We start from the raw sequence: 24,143 nt of genomic DNA, 5'->3' as shown, positions 1-24,143 counted from the left end.
GATTAAATTACAGAGAGCAAATAATGTGTAGTTTGAAAGATTAGGGTGAGAGTTCTGAATTCTGTGGAAAGATAGCTCCTTTGCAGGTCGTGTCGCAGGTTTGAGGAAGCCTCAGCGTGGTTCAAATACAGCAAGAAATATCAGAGGAATAAAGTGGAGGGCCCTTGCAAACTCTCCAAAGGTAAGGGACAAAAGTGACAGCTGTGAGAAGGGATACCTATGAACAGCGACAGGATTTAAATGTGCAACTGAAAGACTTCTATGCTAGAGAAGAAGGAAAAGGCTAAAAAATAACCGTGGCGCATCACATGGTGAACCACTGCAACGCGAAGCCCAAAGCAGCATTTTTGTGGTACGCAGAATGCCGCTCTTCTATCACAGTTTGCCAAGCAGCCACAAGCAGTTTCAGGCCTCTTTGTGGAGAGGGAACCAAATGCACGTGTTAATTTGAACTTTCCCTCAGCTAAAGAAGAAGGTGAAAGGATGGCTTTGTGCTCAAAGCACAGCACTGGGGTTTATTTATTCTTGGTACTGCCACAGTCTCCTTGTGTGCAACCTTAGGCCAAGTTATTTCTCTCTTCATGCCACAGTCTCCCCATTTGTAAAGTACACTTGATGGTACCGATGTCACAATGGGCATTTGAGGCTAAATTCTTTAATGTTTGTAAAGTGTTTTGGGACATAATACTGGGAAGGACAAATTGCTAAATGCTGCAATGCTGCATGCAGAGTTATGCTAATCAGTGCCCTCTTAGACACTGAACCTTTACTGTATGTAGACTAATACTGCAAGCTGATGCAATTTTAGTCTATGGTACCTTTAACCTCACTGGTTCTTGGATTGGTCTGGCACAGAATAATTTATTTCCTGTTTGGTGGTTATAGTAATTCCCCATACTGCCTCTTTGAATACCCTAAAGGTTTACCGTTATCTTAGGCTGGCCTTTCAAAAAGCCTGATTTTTGAGGCATAGTTTAACAGTTTATGCATTCAGTAGGCACACTACGAGTTGAAGAATCTACAAAAAGAATGCTCATCCTTAGAGATAGATACTGGGAAGAAGTTAAAGACCTGCCATGAACTGTCTCATTTCATAAGCATTGCCCATCAAACTCAATAACCTCTTAGCACAAATGAGCTGAGACCAGGTGCTGTGGTGTATGGCCATGAGGAAATGTCCTTTGATAGGTAAATGACAGGTATGTATTTCTAAGCAATTACTTTTTTAGTGTTTCTAAGTGTGTTTTCCTGTCAGCATTGCTGGTAGAGTACGTATGGAGTACCATTAATTATCATGTATAACATGTCTGTTCTCCCTCTTATTGCCGAGCTTCCATGTAAATACCCACATGGTTCCTCGCTGCTACGGGACTGTCACAGCAGATGCTTCTGCTTTTTTCTATTGCTGTAAACAAGCTGTTGTGACTGATACTTCTTTTCACCATATGTCCTGAACACTCCCAGTTCATAGTTATATGTCATTTCAGGATGCTTTGTAGGGTGTGTATGCCTCCACCCCATTTCAAAATCAATGTAAGTCTCAATGGATTGACTAATGACTGTAAGGTGTTACTTGGCATGCTGGTTTTGGCTGACAGTGCTACTAAATGAACAGTTGTTTGCTTAATGTGTCTTTCATGGTTCCTTCGTGAAGTAACTTCTACTGAGAAATTGAACATGCTTCAGATTTGCTACTAAGCATTTATCTGACATGCTGAGACTTAAAAGAAGTACGACTCCAATATGTTGCCCTGATGATTGGTAATCTTCCTGTGTCCCTTAGCCATATCCTAAATTTGTTTTGTCCTTGTACATTTCGGTATGCTCATCATCACTACATTCATTGTGAATCTATAGAGTGGGAAAGGGTGGTGAAGGAGAAAACTGTACTATACCTGTAAGGGTGTGTACGATGTTCTGTCCCACCATGAGGAACTAGGACTGATGTCACATTTTCTTTCATTTGTTTTCATTTATGCTGTTGGGTTAGACCGTTCTCAGTTCTCTTCATGGAATAGGATATGCAGAAACCAAAGAGAAATTGCTTGTGCACAGCAAACATATTTACTTGTTATTAGTGTGGGTGGACATGCCTTATTATTCACCTGTGACATGTTGACCTTCCAGAAGGTCTGCCTGGCATAGAAGTATGTGTAATAGCATACATGATGGTAGAGTATTGAGTGTGGTCAGGAATGGTGTCTCTAATAATCATTTTAATAAAAGCAATTTTCTGGAGGTGAACAGAAACTGAATTTAAATTGGAAACATGAAAGATGTTAACCTACAGGAAAGAGCATCCTTTGAGCATCTCTTGTCTGACTCTTTAGGTTTCTGTACTAGAAGGTTGTCTGAGCTTATTTGATACGGTAGCACTGCACTGCCCAACTATCCTCACAATGTAATATATTGCTATTGGGAATATAGCTGATGTGAAAGACTTAATTTTTTCTTGATAACTGGTGGAATTGCTCATGTTGCCTTTAGCAAATAGCATTATATTTCTTATTTGGTGGATACATGGCAGCAAGCTGTGTGATAGTTCTGTAGCCAAGGAAGGGTTTTATTAATTGTTCCCTCAAGGTTAGTACAGATAGTGACATGTGAGTTTCTGCAGTTGCAGAGTGGCAGGGGCAAGGTTTGTTTGCGTGTATACAAAGCAGCTTCTCAAACATCTCACGACAGGGGGATTGGCACTATATGATCTTAAGGTCCTTTCTAACCCTAATTGTTTTATGATTCTATGATCTGGCCTTTTTGCTAACATGACAGTATAAGTTACAGTCCCTTCTCTCTTTCTGCTCATATGTGTAACGTCCTTTAATTCTGGAAGTTGGAGTTGAGAAAACCACTGAACTAACATTGACTGCACCTTTCTCTTCACCTCTCACTCTAAGGGTATGATTGAAGATGCTGTGTTGGTGGATTTTGGTACTCAAATCTTTCCTGAGTCAAGAAAAAGATTAAAAGAGCCCCATGTAACTATACCAATGTGTAACGTAGTCCCTATAGAGAGGAAAAGACTATTGACATTTTCTTTGCTACAGATAGATGTCTGTGATGAATGTCCATATAATTTCTTTTACTCTTTGTGTGCATATCAGCAACTTAGAAGCACTTTGGTTTCTTGGTGTTTTTTAGCATACATAACTGGATCTTCTATATGGTATCTGACCACAGTGCTCTCATTCATGTTGAGGGCAGGTCCTAGTGACGGGTTGTGATTTGGGCTATGCTTGTGAGTGTGGTCCTCTGTTTATACACTATTTTTATGTTAAAGAGAGATGTCTGTAAAAGCAGCCTGATGGAGTTGTTGCAGGAAGGAGTATGTTTGCACTGCATGTTGTCCAGATCAAATAATTATTTCATATTGTGCTGGATTTTCAGTGTATTTAGATTTAGTAACTGCTTTCTTGTGCTTGTGTACACTTGATGGCCAGTTTTCTTCTCCAGCTGAATATGGAACAGTGTTGATTTTGGTTCTGATAGGCCTTCTTTTGCAGCACTTTGTTGTGGTTCAGCCCCAGACAGCAGCTAAGTCCCACACAGCCACTTACTCAATCCTCTGCAACAGGATGGAGGAGAGATTCAGAAAAAGTAAAAATGAGTAAACTCATAGGTTGAGATAAAGGCAGTTCAGTATGTAAAGCAGAAGCCACACACACAAGCAGAGCAACATAGGAATTAATTCACTGCTTCCCATCCCAGCTTAGCCCATTTCCAGGCCAGCAGGGCTCCATCATGTGTAATGGTTACTTGGGAGGACAAACACCATCACTGTGAATGTCTCTCCCTTCCTGTTCTTCCCTTGGCTCTATACACTGATCATGATGCCATATGGTGTGGAATAACCCTTGGGTCAGCTGGGGTCAGCTGTCCCTCCTGTGTCCCCTCCACTTCCTTGTGCACCCCCAGCCTGCTCACTGTGGGGTGGTGTGAGGAGCAGAAAAGGCCTTGGCTCTGTGTAAGATCTACTCAGCCGTGACTAAAACACCTCTCTGGTATCACCACCATTTCCAGCACAAATCCAAAACACAGCCCCATATTGGCTACTGTGGAAAAAAGTACCCCAGCCAAAACCAGCACACAGAGGCAACGTGTGAGTACGTGTGATTGCCCTCATTGCCCTAAGCACAGAATGCTCCTATTTCCTTTGCTCCTTTTGTCAGGTTTCATAGGCTAAGGACTGTACGCTACTGCTTGGCTTTATGTAGCACTCTGAGCATTTGTGCTGTTGGTCTTCAGAGTCACTGTACTTCTTTGGTACCAAGGCATTCCCGTCTCTCCCATTGACAGCTGGATGTTGTGGTAGGTGATCTTTCATCTCCAGGTGCCTTTGAAAACTACATGCTATCACCTGGCAGTGCATGCTTTTCTCTTAATTCTTGCCACAACTTGTGTGTGCCTAAAGTAAATGTGCCAAACTGCTTTACGCTTGGAAGAAATAATAGTTATATGGATTGCTTTGCTTGGATTAAAAGGAAAGTTTAGTTTTCGTGGTTTACATATCTGCAAAGTCCATTTTTACACGTATATTTATTATTTCTTTGGCTACTGAAATAAGATATATTCCATAGGATTTCCAAGGTCTCTGTAAACTCTGGAGCCTGTAAATGATTTGATGAAGTGGACCATTTTTGTCTCAGTAGGCTCTTTTCCTGTCTTTCACAATGACCAGTACCATGGTCTGGTGAGGGGCAGAATTTCATATGTGTTGCAGGGGAAGAGTGGCTCAGCAGAAATGCTGCTTACCTCCTTTATTTCAGAATGTCATGTTTCGCCATATGTTTGGGATAGAAATAGCTTTTGTCTGATTCAGGAAATGCTTAGCATTAAGAATTTGACAGATGTCCACCTTCTTTCAAAGTCTGTGCTGTTGCTGATCATCATTGCACAGTACAGTCCCCACCACCTGTAAGCTAGTTCTTATGAAGACCTGTCAAAGGTACAATTCCCTAGAATTTCATATCGGAAAGGAAGGACTCGAATCATTGTTTTCTGGAGGTTCATAAAGTGGGTTTTGCATGCTTGGAATATCTCAATATCTCCTACATGATTGACTTCCCTTTTGTTTCTAGTCACTTGTTCTCCAGATTATTTCAGATGCAATTGTTGTAAGCAAATGATTTTCAGGAAACTTTTTGCCAGCCTGTATGGCATAATGCTTCTTGTTCACACAGCAGAAATAAATAGAGGTGGTTTCCTTTTACATTAGCTATTTGTACTGCTTTTGCTGCTGTTACCATAGAGTCATAGAATGGTTTGGGCTGGAAAGATCATCTAGTTCTGAATCCCTGGCATGGGCAGGGACACCTCACACTAAACCATGTTGCCCAAGGCTCTGTCCAACCTGGCCTTGAAGCACTGCCAGGGATGGAGCATTCACAACTTCTTTGGCCAAGCTGTGCCAGTGCCTCACTACCCTCACAGTAAAGAACTTATTCCTTATATCTAACCTGAACTTCCCCCGTTTTAGTTGTCACAGTATTCATGCAGGTAGATTATGAACTTCCAGAAAGCTGATTCAAAAATGGGGAGAGAGTGGAAGTTTTTATAAAACTCTTTAAAAATTATTTGTCTTTCAGTCATCTTCTCACTTTCTGGACAGAGCTGTACTCTTTGCTTTCATTCACATTCAGTGTTTGCTGGCTCTTGTTAACATGTTGACCTTTACCGCTCATGGATGTAAATTTGACTGCAGGGTTCAGTTTTACCTGTTGTTAGTGTGAGAAATAACCTGTACAACAGTAACTGAGTTAAATGACACTGAGAAGTTAATCTCTACTTATCATAGTTACTTTTGCTGGAACAAATATATACCTGGAGGTTATGGTTTCAGAGCAGGAAATCTAAATGTAGGCGAAAGAAACTGAGATTATGTTCATAACTTTTTGCTTGATGTCTTCTTCTTTGTATTAAAATAGGTCATAATGAATAACATTGTATTTCTTATTCCTTACAGATCAAACGAGAAAAACCAGAAAACATACCAGATTTAAAAGCTTTAGTACATGAAAAATTTACTGCAATGGAGAGCGAGAACAGTGACTCAGATTTGCAAAAGAATGAAAAATATGTGTATTTTAAGGATCAGCTTAAACAGATGAGAAAACAATGTAAGTCTTATCTTTTAAAAACTATAGATTCTTTGAATGCTAAGTGGTAAGATGTGACTAACTGCTCTATAGAGTTGCTGGTTATGGCTCAAGCTGAGGTGGGTGTTTGTATTTAAAAATTTACTTAAATTGCTATCTGTGCAGAAGGAAGCCAATGTAATTACCTTGGTAGTTTTATTTAGACTCCCACAGCTTCTGCTATGTCTGAATACAAATACCTGGAAAATGTTGCTTCATGTCTTTTTCTGTGGAAGGTGGGCTTTTTCATTAGAAACCTTTCTCATTAGTTTTATTTTTAGTTGATAGGATCATCTAAAAAGATTAGGTAAGCTGTTTTCATTTGTCACTTAAACAAATTGCTCTTGTTTCACAACTTAGGATGTGTTGCAACTCTAAGAAGACCTTTGCTTTAATGGTAGAACTATATTGTTGGAAAATGCTTACTGTGTGTGTTCTCAGGTTTACAGCTTCTGTGCACGTGCCACGTAACGCTGCAATTTATTAAAATCTGGTTTTCTTAATTCATGTGATTTATCAAGCGTTAAATTATGAAGTTATTTGTGCTTGAATTACCAGAAAAATTGGAGAGTGAACAGCTCTAGGATTTATGCAGCACAACAAAACTGTACACTTTTATTGCCCTGCAAATTATAGCAGCCATTAAAATATCTCTGATTACTGTTGCTGGGAAAGTTCATAGGCTGTAACACTATTTGTGCTGCTCTTCCCCAGTTGTGATCATGTTTTGAACTCATATTATTCTGCTTGCTGTCCCTTGACCCCTGAACCTATTCCCTCCCACCCTGCATTTTGATTTCAACATAAACTGGTATCTCAGGAACCTCAGGAGTTATAGATTAATGATTTATACCATTAGAAAATGATACTCTGGGTACATTTCTGTCACTCTCCTTGAGTTTTGTTTTTGTGGAGCCCTATCCAAAACCCACTGAAACTAGCGGAAAGAATTTTCCTGCTGAGTTCACTGGACTTTGGATTACTTCCCTGTTCTCTGTAGAGATTTATGAAGTGTGAAGACATGTTTGACAAAGTGAATTTTAGATCTGATATCTGAAAACTCCATAGGATTAGAGCTTGAGGGCTTAATATATGTGTTTCCCTTCTTTTTGGTTTCTGAGATTCTGGATTTGAGTATTAGCATTGATCTCTGAGTTCAAGTGAGCTCTTGGCACTATTCTTAAGAATGAATAAACCAAGTTGCAGACCACAGAACAGTGTAATTTTCACTCCCTGCATAACCATAAAATTATTACTGCCCCACCATTATGTTGTAATTCCTAATTTCCAGGTGTTTGTAACTGAGAAGATAAAATCTTGATAACTGACTTTGGATTTACTTTCCACCCTGTAATTGCCTGAGGAAGGGGTGTATGCCCTAGTACTACATTGAGCTCAGGTTGTGGGACTGAGTGCTAACTGGAATACCTGTTGAAAGCCATCATTCTGCTAATACTCCCTGAAATCCAGGAATGTCATATTAGCCACTTGGACTTCTGTTTTAGTTGTGCACAGAGGTCAGACTGTGTCCAGTATGAAATGCATGGTGATGTTGGATGGACTGCTGTGTTGAGACTGTTTCAGTCAGATGGGTCAACTTTGGCTCTGTAGAACACATGGTGGTTTGGGTGAGGTAAATCCATCACATTTGCTCCTGTTACAGCATTTTATGCAATTTAAAAAGCTAAATGGAAAGTTTTTAGTTATTAGTTCACAGGCAGGTGGTGAGGTGCTGGAATGGGTTGCCCAGGGAGGTTGTGAATGCTCCATCCCTGGCAGTGTTCAAGGCCAGGTTGGACAGAGCCTTGGGTGATATGGTTTAGTGTGAGGTGTCCCTGCCCATGGCAGGGTGGTTGGGAACTGGATGATCTTAAGGTCCTTTCCAACCCTAACTATTCTGTGATTCTATGATTCTATGACTTGGGTGCAGTATAAGAGCATGCATTCAAATAAAGAACCTGTTGCATCCTCCCCTGCTTTTGAAATGGATAACTAAATGCCACCTCAGATCTGCAGATAGAAATAGGTGGAAAATTCAAAGTTAAGCTTTTCAAAGCAAGCACAATAGTGCTGCCTTAAGCTTGCATTAATATTGTGTCTTCCGCCTAAATAGTCTGTTGATCCACCACAAAGTCACTTTCCTACTTTACTTTCCTCTTCAAAAGGCTTTTTTACAAGGAAGGCTCTCAGAAATTCTTGAGTAATAATGGATGGCTGAAGATCAGTGGAGTCTGTGTTCACAGATGTAAATTTGCTTCTTATGATATAGTGTCCTGGAACCAGTAAGATTGGTCAGTTTCTCTGTTGTAGCTATGTGAACTTCTTGCCATTACCCTTAATCCTCTTTCTCTCCTTTTCTGTGTTTTGGGCACTCATACATAATCTTTAAAAAGACCTCAGCAACTGAATGTCACAAATTCATTCACAAGCTTAAAATGACAGATACAGTCTCATAGGATCAGGGCCTCTGGTCTTAACGTCTTTGTGAGAAGCTAAGCCGACGTGTATACTGGTACAGAAAGTCTATTCTTGTTGGGCTCTATGGAGTAAATTACTATGCTGAGATGTGTAATTGAGCACTATCTAAAATATCACATACACCATGCAGAAAGTAGTGTTACTGTAAAGAATGGTCTCAAAAGCAGGGACTTTTGGGTTGCAGTACTAGCTGAGCTCAGATACAGGAGAACATTAAGGTCATCCTGTTAAGTAGTCAGCAGTGTGCTTTAGTCAAGTTATCTGTGTATTCATTAGCTTCTCCTTTATGCATTGTGGTTTCAAAAGCATGAGTCCTACAATACTGGTCCCATAATACAGCATATTATGTGTCTGCAGTTTTGGGGACACTACTTGATTTATGTGTAAAGCTGCTTGATGTGAGTTACATGTATCAATAACTTCATCTACAACTCCCCGGCTGCTACTTTGTTTTCAGGTATTAGTCTTTGGGCACAGCTTAGTGCCTGACTCCTGCCTGTTTCAAGCGCACATACACAGTGTTATCCAGTTTTTAGCTCTTTCCTGGGGTTTGGTTTTATTGCTAAATGAGATAAGATATAAAAACTCCAGCCAAATTTTCTCAGAGGAGCTTTCCTGAAGTTTTCTCTTGTCCCAGCCTTTTCTATCTAAAGAGCAGATGGGGTAGATGCTGAAATGATTTGCCTTTCATGATAGGTTACCATTAATTATTGCATAGTTTTTATGCAGAGTTTGACATTTTTATTGTAGAATAGCTGAACAAGGAAATGTTGTAGTCTTATATTGTCTTGCTAGTTAGTAATTAGCTAGCGTTTGAAGGAGAAAAACTTTCTTTTTGGGTATGGTGCAGAGTGTGAAGCAGTTGAATATAACCTTATTTCAACAGCAAATTCAGAAGGCTAATACATTTTGTCTCTTGATATTTGGTGCCCCAGTGATGAAAATGAGCGGTGTGGTTGTTCTCTGCCACCTAAGAGGTGACATGAAGCATAGTAGGTACCTCTGATACTCTCAGGGAGGAGAGCAGCGCTGTATTACCTTCAGTTTGTCCTCTTCTCCAGGCAGCTCTGTGGGAAGGAGGCTTTCTTCCCTTTGAGCTTTAGCAGCAGCTAAAGTGAAGAAATGAAATTGGGAAAGTGCATCTGTGTGACAGTAAAGATGATATCATGCCTCAGAGCAGTTTCTGTTCTGCTCAGCTTTCAGACAGTTTGCAGGCATTTTACCTCAATCTGTGAGGCTTTATTATGCAGCTCCTTTAGCTGGAATTTGTGCAAAATGATGCGAAATCTCCACCTCTGATGATATGTGTCAAAACACTGTCAGACAGGTTTTGTGTGAAGAGCAAGTGATTTTTTTCCTAAAGTCTGTTTTCAGAACGATCTCACATTCCTAAATTCCCACTTCTTATTTTTAATGGAAAACATTTTCATTTTTTGACTCAAACCTGCTTAGAATGTAAGCAGTGGAAAAGTGTTGATTAATATGTTTTTATGATATTTTCAGCCATTTCTTGTACCCCATAATGGCCACATTGTCTTTTACAAATAATAGAGCACTTGGGAGAGATATTCACTGAATCTGGTGATAGCAGCAAATTCTAAATGATTACATGTGTGGTTTGTAAGAAGACATTTTTGTGACCCTGCATGACTGATGCGCTCTTTACACGTAAGGGTCCTGGATCTGTAAAGTGCTTTTGTGATCTCCTTTTGATTAAGTGAAATGCTTGAGCAAGTTGCTTAAATTAAAGTGCTTGAGTAGAACCTTTGAAATGAGTGAAATTGCTGGCATGTTTCACTTCCTTATGGGAGTGTAACCACAGTACAGAACCTTGCAGGACTGAGCCTATAGGAACCAAGTCATGATTACTGCAGGAATTGTAACTTTGCATTTTGTATCTTTTGTAAATTTAAAATCCCACCTTCTGTTTAAAGTTGTATTACCAAGTCTTTTTATTCCATGCCAATATATATAGAATATATATATATATATCTCAAAGGCATCTTCTGGCACAGAGTATGAGAATTTTGCCTTCGTAAAATGAAAGTAAGATCTGCCTTTAATCTCTGTGTATCAGTTTAAATTTCTGATGCTCTGTGCAAAGAGCTAATCAGCAGGTATAATCTCTCCTCTTGTGACCCTAGCTGCCACTGCTGTTTGCTGAAGGTTATTTAGTTTCACATTTGGTGCACAAAGGATGGCAGGTTTCATAGCCCTTTTATAGCAGCTGATAACATGCACTTTGGAATCCTTGATAACTACGGGCTGTACAAGCACCCAGCAGATGCATGTTCAGTAGTCATGTTGTAGGAAGTGTTAAGGTTTGAGTGAATGACAATATTGCTGGCTTTGCCAAACAATTGAAGGAGTGAATTTGGCAAATGTAGAAAGGGTTTCTTTTTTATAGGGAACAAATAATTTTGAGACACAGTAGTAGTTTAGGCAGGTTTTTTTGTCATAGGCGACCAGTCATTGCAATGTAATTTGGAAAGCATTGCAGTTGTAAAGGTCTTCCTTGTCCTGCCCACTGAAGAAAAATGTTACAGAGGTTTTGAAAGAAAATTGTAAAATGTATGTATCATGTTTTAACATTTTGCTGGGACAGATTCATATTCATTATCAAAAAGAATTATTTTGAAAGCAGAAGATTGTAAGATTTAATATTCGGTGTTCAAGTACACACCATTATACCCTATTGATGGTACGTGTAGTTTAAGTAATGCATATGCTCAGAAATAATGATATTTAAAAAATGTTATTTTAGATGCATTTTGTGTAGAAAACTGCACTCATTGAAAAAAATTACTCTGTGAAAGGAATTCTCTTTAAATTTATATGACAATCTATTTAGAGGTGCAGGAAGGACTGAAGTCTTTGATTTGCTTTTAGAAGGGTAAGAAAGCAAGCTGCAACCTGTGTAGTATAGTGCTCGGAAAGTTTCATCCAATTAATCCTCACAACATCACACTGATGGAGCCAAGTTAATCTTATTCTTCAACATATAACAGAAGTGAAACTTCAGTCAGTAGTTAAAGTTACATGTGTGGAGTCACATAACTGATTTGCAGATCTGGCATCCTATTCGGTTCTACATAGCTTCTTAGTTGGTCTGTTTTCATCTTTATACTTAAGCTGTGTTGACAGAGGATCAGTTGAAAAATAGCATTAGTGTGTTTTTCTTTGTCTTTTTTAATATAAAATAGTAATTTAAGATCCCTGAAATTACTGACTAATTATGGGAAAGCAACTTCAGCAGAAAAGTTGGAAATTCTAACTGAAAGTGGGATTGATGTTACGACAGTTCACTGGCATATGTGGGATATGCACTTTTCATTTATCTAAAATCCCTCATTAGCCCTTTGACTAGTAAAGAAGTGAAAGATGATCCAGCACTTAGGAAATTCACTTGGAGTTCAGGATACTTCGGTTTAGTTCTTTGCATTGTTAGTCTTCTTGTATTAGATCAAGTCATTTTAAGTTCAGGACAGATCACTGGGAGTTAGGTGCCTAAAATCCTCGTGGGTCTGAACCTTATATCTGAAATTCAGCTATGTGCATATTGTGTTTTGTGGGCTTTGCAAGGGGAGACTAATGAACGTGGACTGCCTCATATCTGTCTGCTCCAGGCTGGTACCCTATGGAGCTAAGTAGCCATGTCCACTGCAAAACACTCAATTGCCCTGCTTCTCTTGTGGCACTGAAACATTAGTATTATTTTTTGTGGTTTTGTCAGTTCAAAGAACTGGAAATAATAACACAACTGTGCTTTAGTCTGCCAGAGTAATGTTTTCGTGGCGTGATGCTGAGGGAGCAGATTGCAGCCCCTGAGGAGTGACATGAATATGTTTAGAGGCATTTGTATGAATGAGATCTGACTTTTGGGTAGGGTTAAAGGACTACCCTGAGAGAGAAACTTGGCATCGTTTTGTCCTTCTGGGACTGTCCTGTCTGGATATTTTCTGGAAGGAACTAGTTGGCTTACTTACTTGTAATTTTGAAGGATTAGAAGATCAAGGCCTGGGAATGAAATAGTATGAGTTAAAGTGATGCTGATGAAGTCAGACATACAATCCCTCTATTTCACAGAATTATTGGAAGGAGAAACAAGCTAGAAAAACAAACTAGATAAATGGGATGCGCAAATACTACAGCAGTGCAAACAAGATGAATATCCAAATTGCAAAATTACCATCACAGCTAGTGTTCTTGATAATTTGCAAAGAAGGACCAACTCTAGAACAAATGAAACCATCAGAACTTTTCTTTGTGATCTAGGACAATTTTTCCATGCCAAAAATTATCTATGTTTATAGGATTAACAGGCGAAAGTTTGCATCAACAATATTTCTGTGAGAAGAACATCAGTTGCAGACGGATCTGGTGAGGGTTTCTTTGATGAAATTATTGCCTTTCTAACATGATTGACCAAAATAAGAAGTTTCTTGCTTTGGCATTTAGAGCTCTGACATGGAATTCATATTAAAATGAAAGAGGAATCAACCCACGCCCTCAAACAGCCCTTTTCCATTGTGAGTAACCTGGGTTTCAGTCTCTTTGATTTAAAAATCAGAATTTGACTGACTCTTGGCCTGTAGGAGATTGAGCTGTAGCTCTGGAAGCAGTCTTCCTCTTTCTCAGTTCAGGGTGTATTTAACTATATATAAAAATGGAAACAACTGCAGAAGGAAATACTGAGGCTTTAACCTTGTGGTAAAGGCAATCAGCTGAGGGAGGTAGGTATCTAAATCAGAAAGATCATCAGATGTAGGTTTCTTCTGTTATAAATATCTGCCCTTCAAATATCTGCTCTTCCAATCAGTGACTACTTGAGGGTAAACACCTTTTATCTCTTTCTGTGTCTCTCATCTGATCTATACATGTATTTTAAAAAGATCTATATTTAATCCCATTGTGAAAGTCTTTGCAAGATGCGGTTCTTGCTTATACATCAGCCTGGCTTTCAGATCAGCACTGGCTATATAAAATCTAGAAAGAAAGTGAAGTGTTGCATAGAAATAATTTTTTATTATTATTATACACTTAGGGATAATACTTTGGGTAATTTATTGTTACTGTCATGGGATAATTCTTTCCTAAGTGAGCACACTGATGGCTACCGACGTGGCTTTTTTTACTGTTTATGAGAACATATAGGTCAGGAAGGGAGCTTCTAGATGCTGATTCCATTCCCTTGATGTTGCATTCAATCACATTGTTTAACAAATTGCCATCTTAAAATATAGTATTTTTTACCCTTTGTTTCTATTGGGAGAGTGATGAAAAACCTCAGAACCTTGCTCAGCTCCTGAGAAATTTTCAGGCAAATCAAGTGTGTGACCAAGTTTTTGCTCATTTGTTTGTGTGCCAGCACTGCACCCTCGCTTACAGAGGTGCTCTCCCCAACTGGTGGAGTTCAGTGTAGTCAGTGTCTTTGGTAATCCAGTTGTGCAGCACGGGAACTTCTAGAATCTCATGTCTTGTTGGCCATATTTGAATTAATTTGAAATATTTTATACATTTCAGATGAGTAAGAAGCATAGAGATAAAGCTTGTCTGTATCTGAAATTCTGAAAACTGCAATAGATGGATTATACCCTATGGAAAATTTGCTTTCTGGTAAGAAAATGTGAGCAATTTAGAATCACAGAATCATAGAATAGTTAGGGTTGGAAAGGACCTTAAGATCACCAAGTTCCAACCCCCAAAATTTCACCAAGAGTTTTAATTCACTTCTTTCATGGTATAATAATGCATACTATACTGGTGTAAAATACATATGTATGTACTATACATACATAAAAACACAAGGACTCCCTCTGCCAACTTAGTACAATTTTACTTGCCATTATGTCTTTTGCCTTCTATTCAGACAAATTTAAAAGATAGATGATGGAGGAATTCCATTCTTATGCCATGAGCTTATGGCCTAAACTTCAAGTGTGACCACAGGAAAACAGGTGAAAAATGGTCCAAGGAGAAGAAAACAAAGAGGAAAGGAAAAGCATCTAGGTGTTACAATTTTTCAGTTGAAATGTTCTCATTTTGAAGTTAGGATATTGAGGAGGAAAATAAAGCGAAGCTTAAAACTTAGGGAACTTTTTTATTTACTATTTTTTTCTGTTATGTGAGTATTTCAGTTCTTGAGTAATCAGTTCTTCAAAGAGGCCTATAAGAAAGATGGGGGGAGACTTTTTAGCAGGGCCTGTTGGGACAGGACAAGGGGTGATGGTTTTGAATTGAAAAAGAGGGGAGATTCAGGCTGTGTGAAGAGAAAAAACTGTACAATGAGGGTGATGAAACACTGACACAGATTGCCCAGAGAGGTGGTGGATTCACCATCCCTGGAGACATTCAAGGCCAAGGCTGGATGTGGTGGTTCTAGGCAACATGATCTAGCTGAAGATCTCTCTGCTCATTGCAGGAGGGTTGGACTAGATGAACTTTGAAGATTGCTTCCAATCCAAACTATTCTATGATTCTACAAATCTGTGATTCTATTTATCTTATTTCTGGATAGACAGTAGGGTTTTTTTCCCTTCCTATATGTTCATTTTAATAATTTGTATGTGGGACTTTGTGCCTCAGTATGCCCAAATACCAAGGGAAATACTACTTCAAGTAGAACTGCTCAAGTAATGCATTTGGATTGAGTGCCAGCACATAGAGCATTTGAGGAAGAACAGGGATGTAGATCTGAGAAAATAATAACCCATCTAAATAATAACCCATCAGTGCATATCACACTGCATGGTAACTTCAGAGTTCTCCAGTTAAGAGGAAACATTTGGTGTTTTTATGGGTCCTGAAAGTGTTTGTCATATAGCGCTTTGGTGTGGCCTTCAGAAGAGATGCAGGTTGAGCTACATCTTGCTTTGGTGTTAGTGTAGCTTCTGAAATCAACAGAATTTCCTTGATCAATACTTGCTATATACAGTAACATACAAACAAGCAATGTACAGCAAGATTAACAAACATCTTGTAATTCCTTATCAGAAGTTCGCGTGTATTGGCTTCTTACCATAGTTTTTGATATCCATACTGTTTCATTTCCCTCTTGAAAGCTATAGGCACCAATAACCTCACAGCAAAGCATGTTTTCTTTCCAACTTTAATTTTATGCCGTAAGATGTACTGGAGATCTTCCTCACACTACCCCAAAACTGTTAAATAAGTTGAGCTGAAATCGAGTAAGAAAGCTAAAGAAGCACTAAAGGACTGCAACACCCATCTTTTAGGTTTGTGGACCTCAGGCTGGATCCCAGAGCCCAGAGTTAAGTGCCTTGTCTCCCACAAGGAGGGTTATGGCACATCTGCATTAACAACTTTGTTCAGTGATGAATCTTTTCTGTCAGTATAGTGTGCTTTACATCTGTACGTCAATCATAGTATTGCAAAAGATGACTCAAAATGTGCCAACTGTAAAGTAACGTGAAGAGAATGAATCAGGGCTTGTACTGTGAGACTGAGCACACACGCTTGTATTATATAGCTGGAGAGGAAATGGACCATGACTATGATCTGTGGATTTGGGAATTTTAGGCGCTCAAACGATTGCTGATGTTATCAGGGAACTGAAGTGGTAATTGTGTGTACTGTGTCTCAGGGGTATCCTAAGATACGTTGCTTGCAGTCACCATTAGCACGAAGTCAAAGAAGTCAAACACTTCTCATAGGCATTTGCATTCTAAACCAGGCTTGGAGCATTGGGTGTTCTGTCACAATTGAAGAGTGGTTTAAGTTGTCATCTTTCAGCTGTTATTAGCTCTCATTTGTGACACAGGATCTGACTTTACAAGTGTGGATAGGTTTATCATGTCTTGCCATCTGAAATATGAATGTAGATCTGTTGTGTTACCAGGCTTGCAGTGAATGATCTCAGGATTAAAGACAAGTTGCTTAACAGGTGTTCCAGCAGGCACCAAAAATATCTCATGAGGCAGAGAAGCAGTGAGTGGGGCGAGGGTGATATGCTTCATATGATAGCATTGTGTCTACAGCAGTTGCCCAGGAAGTGAGGAAAATAAATTCACAAATAAGCAGCTAAGGAAAATCCCTTAAGGGGAAGATGTCACTTTTGGCACCTTTCTGGATCCTCCAGATGCCACTGACCAGACTACTGGAGGCTCGACGAGAATACCAGGAAAACATCGCTGTAGGCTTTCCCTGCCTCCTGTCCTCTGGAGAGATTCCTTATTATTCATCATAAGAGTAAGACTGTTGGATGGGCTGGATCTAATGTCTGACATCATACGATTGCTCACAGGCTTTTAAGCAACCCCTCGGCCGTAGGCTGGTCTGTAGAGGGCACTCTTCAGCCCTTCTGTTGAAGCTGAACCTGCACCCTGTGCAGCTGGAAATGGAAGGGGGCAAGGGATGATGCAAAGAGGGTGCATGACTACGTACTCCAGTAGTTAACTTACCCAGCAAGGATTGGGAAACTGGGTTGTCTACATCTGCATCACCACCTTCTCTTCTTCCACTTGGATGGAGCTGTGCTTACTTTCAAGAGCCAAAGAGGTTGCAGAACAAACAACATATTCCTTGGTACTCTGGATGGGGCAGCTCTGGGCAAGTGCTGAAATCAGAACTTTAGATCCCTGGAGAACCTGGGAGAGGCTTTCCAGGGTTAGATGCCTTCAGGGTTAGGAGGACACTATAGAGGATTTTTCATCGTTTTGGACTTCATTGTGTTTAGTTTGCTTCAGTTTGGATCTGGCCCAGACTTGAGTATTCTCTCTCACTCCCTATTTGAAAGTTTATGTGTCATTCCAAGACTTACTGAAATCAGAAGTCTTTCCAGAAAGACTCTTTATCAGGATCTATCTATAAACTTCCAGTATAAACTAAGTGGCTAGTTTATAATCAGATAGGAAAGCAGGGGGATATAAAGCCTTGCTTATCGCAGCATGGAAGAAGACTTCATGCAGAAAAGCTGAAGAGTTTTCTCTGAGAGGAAAAATGTAAAAGCTTCCTGATTGCTTTATCAGCCTCTACGGTAAAAATAGTAATTACTGCAATTTAAGACTAATGAATAAAACGCTATATTAAAATGGGAACAGAAAAGTGTAAGAAGCCATCATGTGTAACCGTTTGGCAGCTCTGCTATTAGTGTGGGCAAAGGAAGCTGTTCACCTAACCTTTGCTGCAGCATCCACTGCTTTGGGGTTTTCGGGGTTTTGTAGTTGTTTTGGGGTTGATTTTTTCTACAACCCAGACTGAATTTTCCCTTCTTTTCTCCAGCACAGCTTTGCTATGCCATGACAGATGTTTGCATTAGTTGGGCTCATATTCCACAATTCTACAAATACCTGCTCACCTAAGAAAGCATGGCTGTGCAGATAGCTCCATTGAAATCATGCCTGCATACGGGTTTTGTCACATCACAGCTACGTTGTGGGAGGATATTTTCCAGCTCTGTCGTACCCCCTTTACCACTTCTCTCATTTTACCCAACTGCTCCCCAGCCTGAATCAGCATCCTTCCTTGTTTTTCTACAGCTGCTTTCCCTTTTCTTATGACGCCACAACATCCTTCCTCCCTTCGATGCTCCTCTTCAACTTTCCTCCCTGCCAGCTCTTTCTTAGAAGTGTCACAGAACATGTAACCCATGATTGATGTCCTTAGTTTCATTAGTGAGGCCTTTGCGTCAGTCTTGTTTTGTCCTGAAAAAGATGTGTAACTTCATTATCATGATTACACTTGCTTTTGACTACAGTTACTGATACACCAGCATGCTTCCAGCTCAGCTGTGCACACAGCACAAGCCGTCATTTAGAGGAAAGCAGTGGCTATTGACCACTAACAGTATGGTTGGTGGTGTGCTAGCTATGGCTTTACGTTTTTGTTAGAGTTGGAAAAATGAGTAGCCGAGTGAGTCATGAAACCCAGTGTAGCAAAATTCGGTTGTAAATGAAAGAGGAACATTTCCATATTCTTAATTTGGCTTAATTCCTGTGCCTAATGGCTGTGTATATACCATAAACATTGTGAAGGAGCAACCATGGAAACACTTGTTTTCTTGCATTGCTAAATTTACTCTGGGTTGAATATTAACACAGCGCCTGGCATTACTTTAAAAGCAAAAATAGCTAAAGCGTGACTCACTCTGAGTCATTTACTGCTAGTCCTGCTATACTGCCTAGAGCTTGACATTGAACAAGTTGGCAGCCTGCGTTGCTACATTTTTTTCTAGGAACTTTGAACACATTTCATTCTTGTGAATTCTCTTGTGCAACAATATTAAACACAGCAATGTGTTTATTTTGCTTCCAAAGTCGAATGAATCAGAAAATGGTGAAACAAAGAGTATTTTTCTTGGAGATTATGGAAGGGCTGGATTCTGAGAACTATTTTTTAGCTGCAATAACAAAATGATTGCATGAATGTTAAAAGTTAATTGCATTTTATCCAGATTATGTAAGATATACTTTAAATTTATTTTAAAATACCTTTTTTATTATTGTTATTATTATTTATTTGCATTTTCAACAAAGGCATATGTGGAATCAGAAAGCTGAGCCTACAGCATGAGAACGTGTTCCCTTTGATTGGCTTAATGATGGGAAGGCAGTTGGCTCTTACAGGGCAGACAAAACGAGGCAACTGTGTTCCTATTGGCCTCTGTATTTAAAAGGCACACCCTAAATATGGTGCTTGGTATCTGACAGTGAGGAGCTTGCTGGCAGGAGGTGGGGATCCCTATAAAAGATCAGCTGATTTCAGTCAGATGGGAAGGGGTAACGAGAGAGGGCTGGAACTAAAAGCAGTGTGCTGAGGCAACCATGTGATGGTATCCTGAAATACACTGGCAGAGACAGATATTACTCTTCGCTCTTCTAAAATGTTGGTTCCACCTAAATGTCATTTCTAACTGAAAGCCACTTCTTAGAACAATAGATATCGAAATCCTTAAATATTTTGCAGGTTTTTTCTACTTTAAAAATATTAGGAATAATTGAAGAAAAACCTTATGCTATCAGCATACAACCTTTTGCATGTGTTCAAAGGGGGTTCTGTGAATCAAATTAAAATGCTAATAGTGTAAATTCTAATTGAAATAGCAATAATGTCAGTTCATCTACAAAAGTAGAATCCCACATACCTGGGTATGGCGAAAAATCTTGCTGTGATCTCTTCCTTTAATTACAGATGGTGGAAATAGAGACTGCACAGTGCATTCATCTGTACATTTAATAATGCATGCTCTCGCAGGATCTTTATAAGCTGAAGCATTTTCTCTATCTAAGCATTTGGAACATCAGCTTCAGAAATTTCTCCTGAAGTGGATTCCCTATAAAATTCATTATGATGACTCAAGAGAGAAATGAGGATTATTAATTAAGCTTAACAGTGGCATCCTACAGATTGTCCTGATGTGCACTATCTTACCGTATTTCAACATGAATTTGTGAATAGAAGTAGAGACATAACTGCATTGAAGAGACTTCTTCTGTTTAAAACTTAAATTTGTTCAGTACTTAAATAAAATAAGGTTAAAGCAAATTTTCTTTAAGTTTTCCTGTTTAAAAATCGTGCTAAAAATAATACCGTGTTATTTTCCTAAACCTAGAATAAAAAATTATTGTGTTGTATCAAACAATGTGAAGTGGGACAGGGGGTTGGGTTTTTTTCTGTATTACCTCTTTGACGGTGACCCCCAAATCACTGTTGTTTAAATGGTTTTGGTAGTTACTCATGGTATACGCTCTTTAGCAATCTCTTCCTAGCTACTGAATAGGCAGTACCTCAGCCACACCTCCAGACATGTTATGCAGAATATAGACATGAGAATTTATGTTAGGAGTAAGACTGTACCTTTTAAAAGACAGCTCTGTGTAGGAGGTTTTTGTGCTCTAAGGATCATCAGAAAGATTGGAACTGCCTAAGGCGTGATATCTCTTGGGCATCTCTATACATGTTGTGTAAGTAATGCCTCTATTAAGGTATAGCAAATTAATTCCCCTCACATAAGCCTGGTTTTTTATGTACACATTCACACTTACTCAGACAGAGAGTATGGGAAGGGTGGTGACGTGGAGTCTTTCTCTTTAGAGCATATCAGAAGACCATGCACTGAGCTCTAGGTAAAGCACACAGAAGCGCAATAGTCTAGCACTGAATAGAAACTTCAGTACAAAGCATTAACAGGTTTCCGTAAATTCACTGTTGAACTGAAACCAACATCCTGTTACATGTGCATCCTAAAGCGACAGATGTAAACTCAGTTCTCACATCACTTTCTGTTCCAGCTAGGGAACCAAGATGATTTTCTTTAATATGCAAAGCTGTAAATCATGCACAGTGCTGAAAAAATCATATCCACCTAACCATGCGGGCTGTGAGGATGTCCATCTTGTTGCATTCTTCTCCTGGGTCCTGGAGTGTGTTTGAGGTACAGTATAGGAATCAATATATCTGTGAGTTGTCAATAGAGAAGTGATGGGAATTTTGGACTAGAATTGTATTCTGTGGGTATATCCCATTTCAGCACTGTTTTGAACAGCAGAATGGAGGCTTTTTTTTCTCACTCTTCAAATTGATTTTATCAGGTACATCTAACTGGAGGAACTTTTTTCATACATAATGGACAGGATGCTTTAGGATGTAATTCCTTATTCCCCATGAGCTGTGAATATATAGTTATTACTAAGCAAATTTGCCATTAAATGCAGTACTTGCATAGCATCAGCTCCAGATGGCCAGTGCACTATTTGGACAACTATTTGTTGTCACTATTATGGGACTGTGCCTTTATAGAACCAAGCTTACTGACTAAGGTTGTCCCATGAGCCCTTAAACTTAAAAATAGCCCTTTTTGCTGCAGTTTGTCTGAGGTTGATTCATTCAAGATTCAGTAACATCATTGGACTGCTTGTTAATCACTGTCACCTTTTGAGAAGAAGAGACTGAATGTTAAATTGCTCACTTCTAAACAGCTGCCAAATTCTCTTTTTCAAAAGCCATTAGTCTGGCAGATTTCACTGCTTCTGGTGTTTTGTGGGTTTTTATTCCTTTCATACTGATGGTGGCAGGTGGTTTTGTGAAGTATTAGTGGATGTATTTGCCCTGAGATTAACTACAGACCAGAAACTGCAAACAGATGTTAGCAATCGGAAAGAACTTCCAAATCACGAGAGTCCTTAGCCTCAGAGGAGTCAAATCACCAAAGACAATGGGAGTGAAAAGTCATGCTTTTCACTAAGCATGTTAGAAACTCCTACAGAAAGTTAACTTTCTGCATCAGCACTGCACATTACAAAGTTAATTTTCTAAATTCACATTTAGGAATCTAAATCTCATGCCGTATATTTAGTGTATGTGTAAACTTGGAATATCTCTTTAGGTCCCTAATTGAGAAATTTGATTATCATCTTTATTGTGTTGCCCTCTCTATATTGGGGAAAGTCTGCAGCTCAGGATGAGTGTCTACAGACATGTGCAGACATATTGAGTTCCTCTGCCTGTGTTGTCTCTACATCTAGCCAGTTCAGTACCATGCAAATGTGGCTATACGAATTCTGAATCAGCACTAGTCTCCATCAGTTCACCCAGGGGGATGGGCGAAGGAGTTCTATTTACGCCTACCTATGTAGATGTGCTCTCAGATTCTTAAAAATCCCAGAGAATGAAGAGTCTAATTAGAACAATGTGCTCATACTTCTGCTTACATAGATGTCTCTACGTGTGGGTTAATTTGCTTTTACTGCTTGTTCCTCCTGAGCAGAGGTCAAGCCTCTGCTTGAGACATCAGTGTGATTAATTTTACACTGGGTATCTAGCACAGCATCATTACTGTACTTTTTTTTTAAGCAGGTAAAAATAAGTAGCAAGAACTGAGAAGCTTCTAATGGGCTCTGGACCTGTTCACAAACCTTCTCTTTAAAGAGGAGCACAAAAGAAAACATTCTGTATGTAGGATGTATGAAGCTTGCTCCAGAAATGTTCAAATAGAGTTGTTTAAAGAAAAAAGATCATGTTTGCAGTTAAGGTATTGTTTTAGACCTTAGTAAAATAATCCAGAATGTGAATCAGTCGATGGTTATCTCTGATGAGCAGGTAAACAAAAGATTTATTTCCCAATGGGTTTTTCATATGATGGTGACAAACTCCATTGCACAACAATGGTCACATTCCAAAGCTGCAACCAGGTTCTGGAGGGCTTAGTTTCACAACTGCTTACTGTGTCCTATTGCATTACAATGACCTTTCAATAAAGCAGGGAGATTGCTGGTTGTTTTCTTGTTTTTTAACTTAAAAACTGGATGAGGATACAGTGCAGTGCCCTACTTCTATGAAGCAAATTTTGTCCTTGACATTTTTTAACTGTGTTCTCTAGTAAAATGATCAGAAGCTTTCCTGTTTTCTACCTTTTTATTAATCTTACAATTTGTAGATCTACTTAAGGTTTGCATTTATGTTGGCAATACAGTTAAGTATAAAAAAGTAATTTCTGATACTGAGAGACTGACATTAAAATGTGTTTTCCTGGGGTAGCAACTTTTATATCATCCTTCTGTCATATATCAACAGAACAGAATTATTTATTGTTTAGTTTCCATGTGGTTCTTTTTTCCATGGTGAACTCATGAAGCCCCAATTTCTAGGAATTATTATTAGGAAAAAATAACTACAAAGCAAAACCAAAATCATGTTAATGTGATACAAGAAGGATATAAAAAGTCATGTAAATATTATTTAGTTCTTGGCTGTTATAATCTTATTTTGTGCTCATGACATTCCCTACATAGTGACTTATTTTGGAGACTGCACTTCAATAACATGAAGCACTTTGCTACAAGTACACTCTTACTGCGGAGTGTGAAACAGTTATGTGATCTTCAGAATAACTTCAGTGAAAAATTACTCTGAAGCTGATAAATGAAGACAGTATCCAAATACCTCTACTATTTAATACTTTACTGTTACTCCTGGCAAAGCAAGGTAGGGAGAAGTCCAGCAGACACTAGCCATAACCAGGAAAGAGCTATTGGTTAGCTTCTTAAACAGTTGGGTCTTAGATCATCTGCATCTGAGATGTGTGAACATCATATTTAGACATGATCAGGTGTTGAGTGAATACTATATAGATTCTGAAATTTGAGTAAATCCCTATTCAAGATAACTGAATAGTAACTATTAAGCCCATTCTCAGGTCCAGACTTGCCCATCATCCACATTGTTTATGTTGGGTGTGTGCTCAGGTGCAGACTTGGATTTGAGTCTGGGAGATGCTCTCAATGAGGAAAGCTTGAGGCTGCTAGCCTGACCCCAGGCTGTCAATCATGTGGTCTGATTTGATCAGGTGCAGGTAGATTTGAGCTCCTAACAACCGCAACTCACCAGCAGATCACGTAACCTCTGCTGTCTGTAATCATAATTTGGATGCTTTGAGCCTGAGCTACAGCTGTGCTGGCATCTGGCAGCATGGTGCCAGCTGTGACGCCTCAAATACTTCACTGTAAAACAGCTGCTGACCTTACAGGCTAGGCAGAGGCCAGGAATTACCCCTGAAATTCAATGAGAATTAGACTG

At 39.2% G+C, this 24,143-nt stretch overlaps 1 protein-coding gene across 2 annotated transcripts in view; it reads left to right on the top strand.

Moving 5' to 3' along the window:
* The window catches only part of NSMCE2 (NSE2 (MMS21) homolog, SMC5-SMC6 complex SUMO ligase), a 131,055-nt gene that overhangs the window by 54,545 nt on the left and 52,367 nt on the right, over positions 1-24,143 (top strand). For both annotated transcript variants that reach the window (XM_031044446.2, XM_031044445.2), the window contains exon 4: positions 5,963-6,116. In XM_031044446.2, coding sequence (XP_030900306.1) covers positions 5,963-6,116 — 154 coding nt within the window. The remainder of the gene's footprint in view (positions 1-5,962; positions 6,117-24,143) is intronic.

The sequence above is a fragment of the Melopsittacus undulatus genome, chromosome 1 (genome assembly GCF_012275295.1).
Source record: "Melopsittacus undulatus isolate bMelUnd1 chromosome 1, bMelUnd1.mat.Z, whole genome shotgun sequence".
In the NCBI taxonomy this organism is placed as follows: Eukaryota; Metazoa; Chordata; class Aves; order Psittaciformes; family Psittaculidae; genus Melopsittacus; species Melopsittacus undulatus.
Note: the sequence above shows the minus strand (reverse complement) of the source record. Positions and strands in the feature narration are given on the sequence as shown.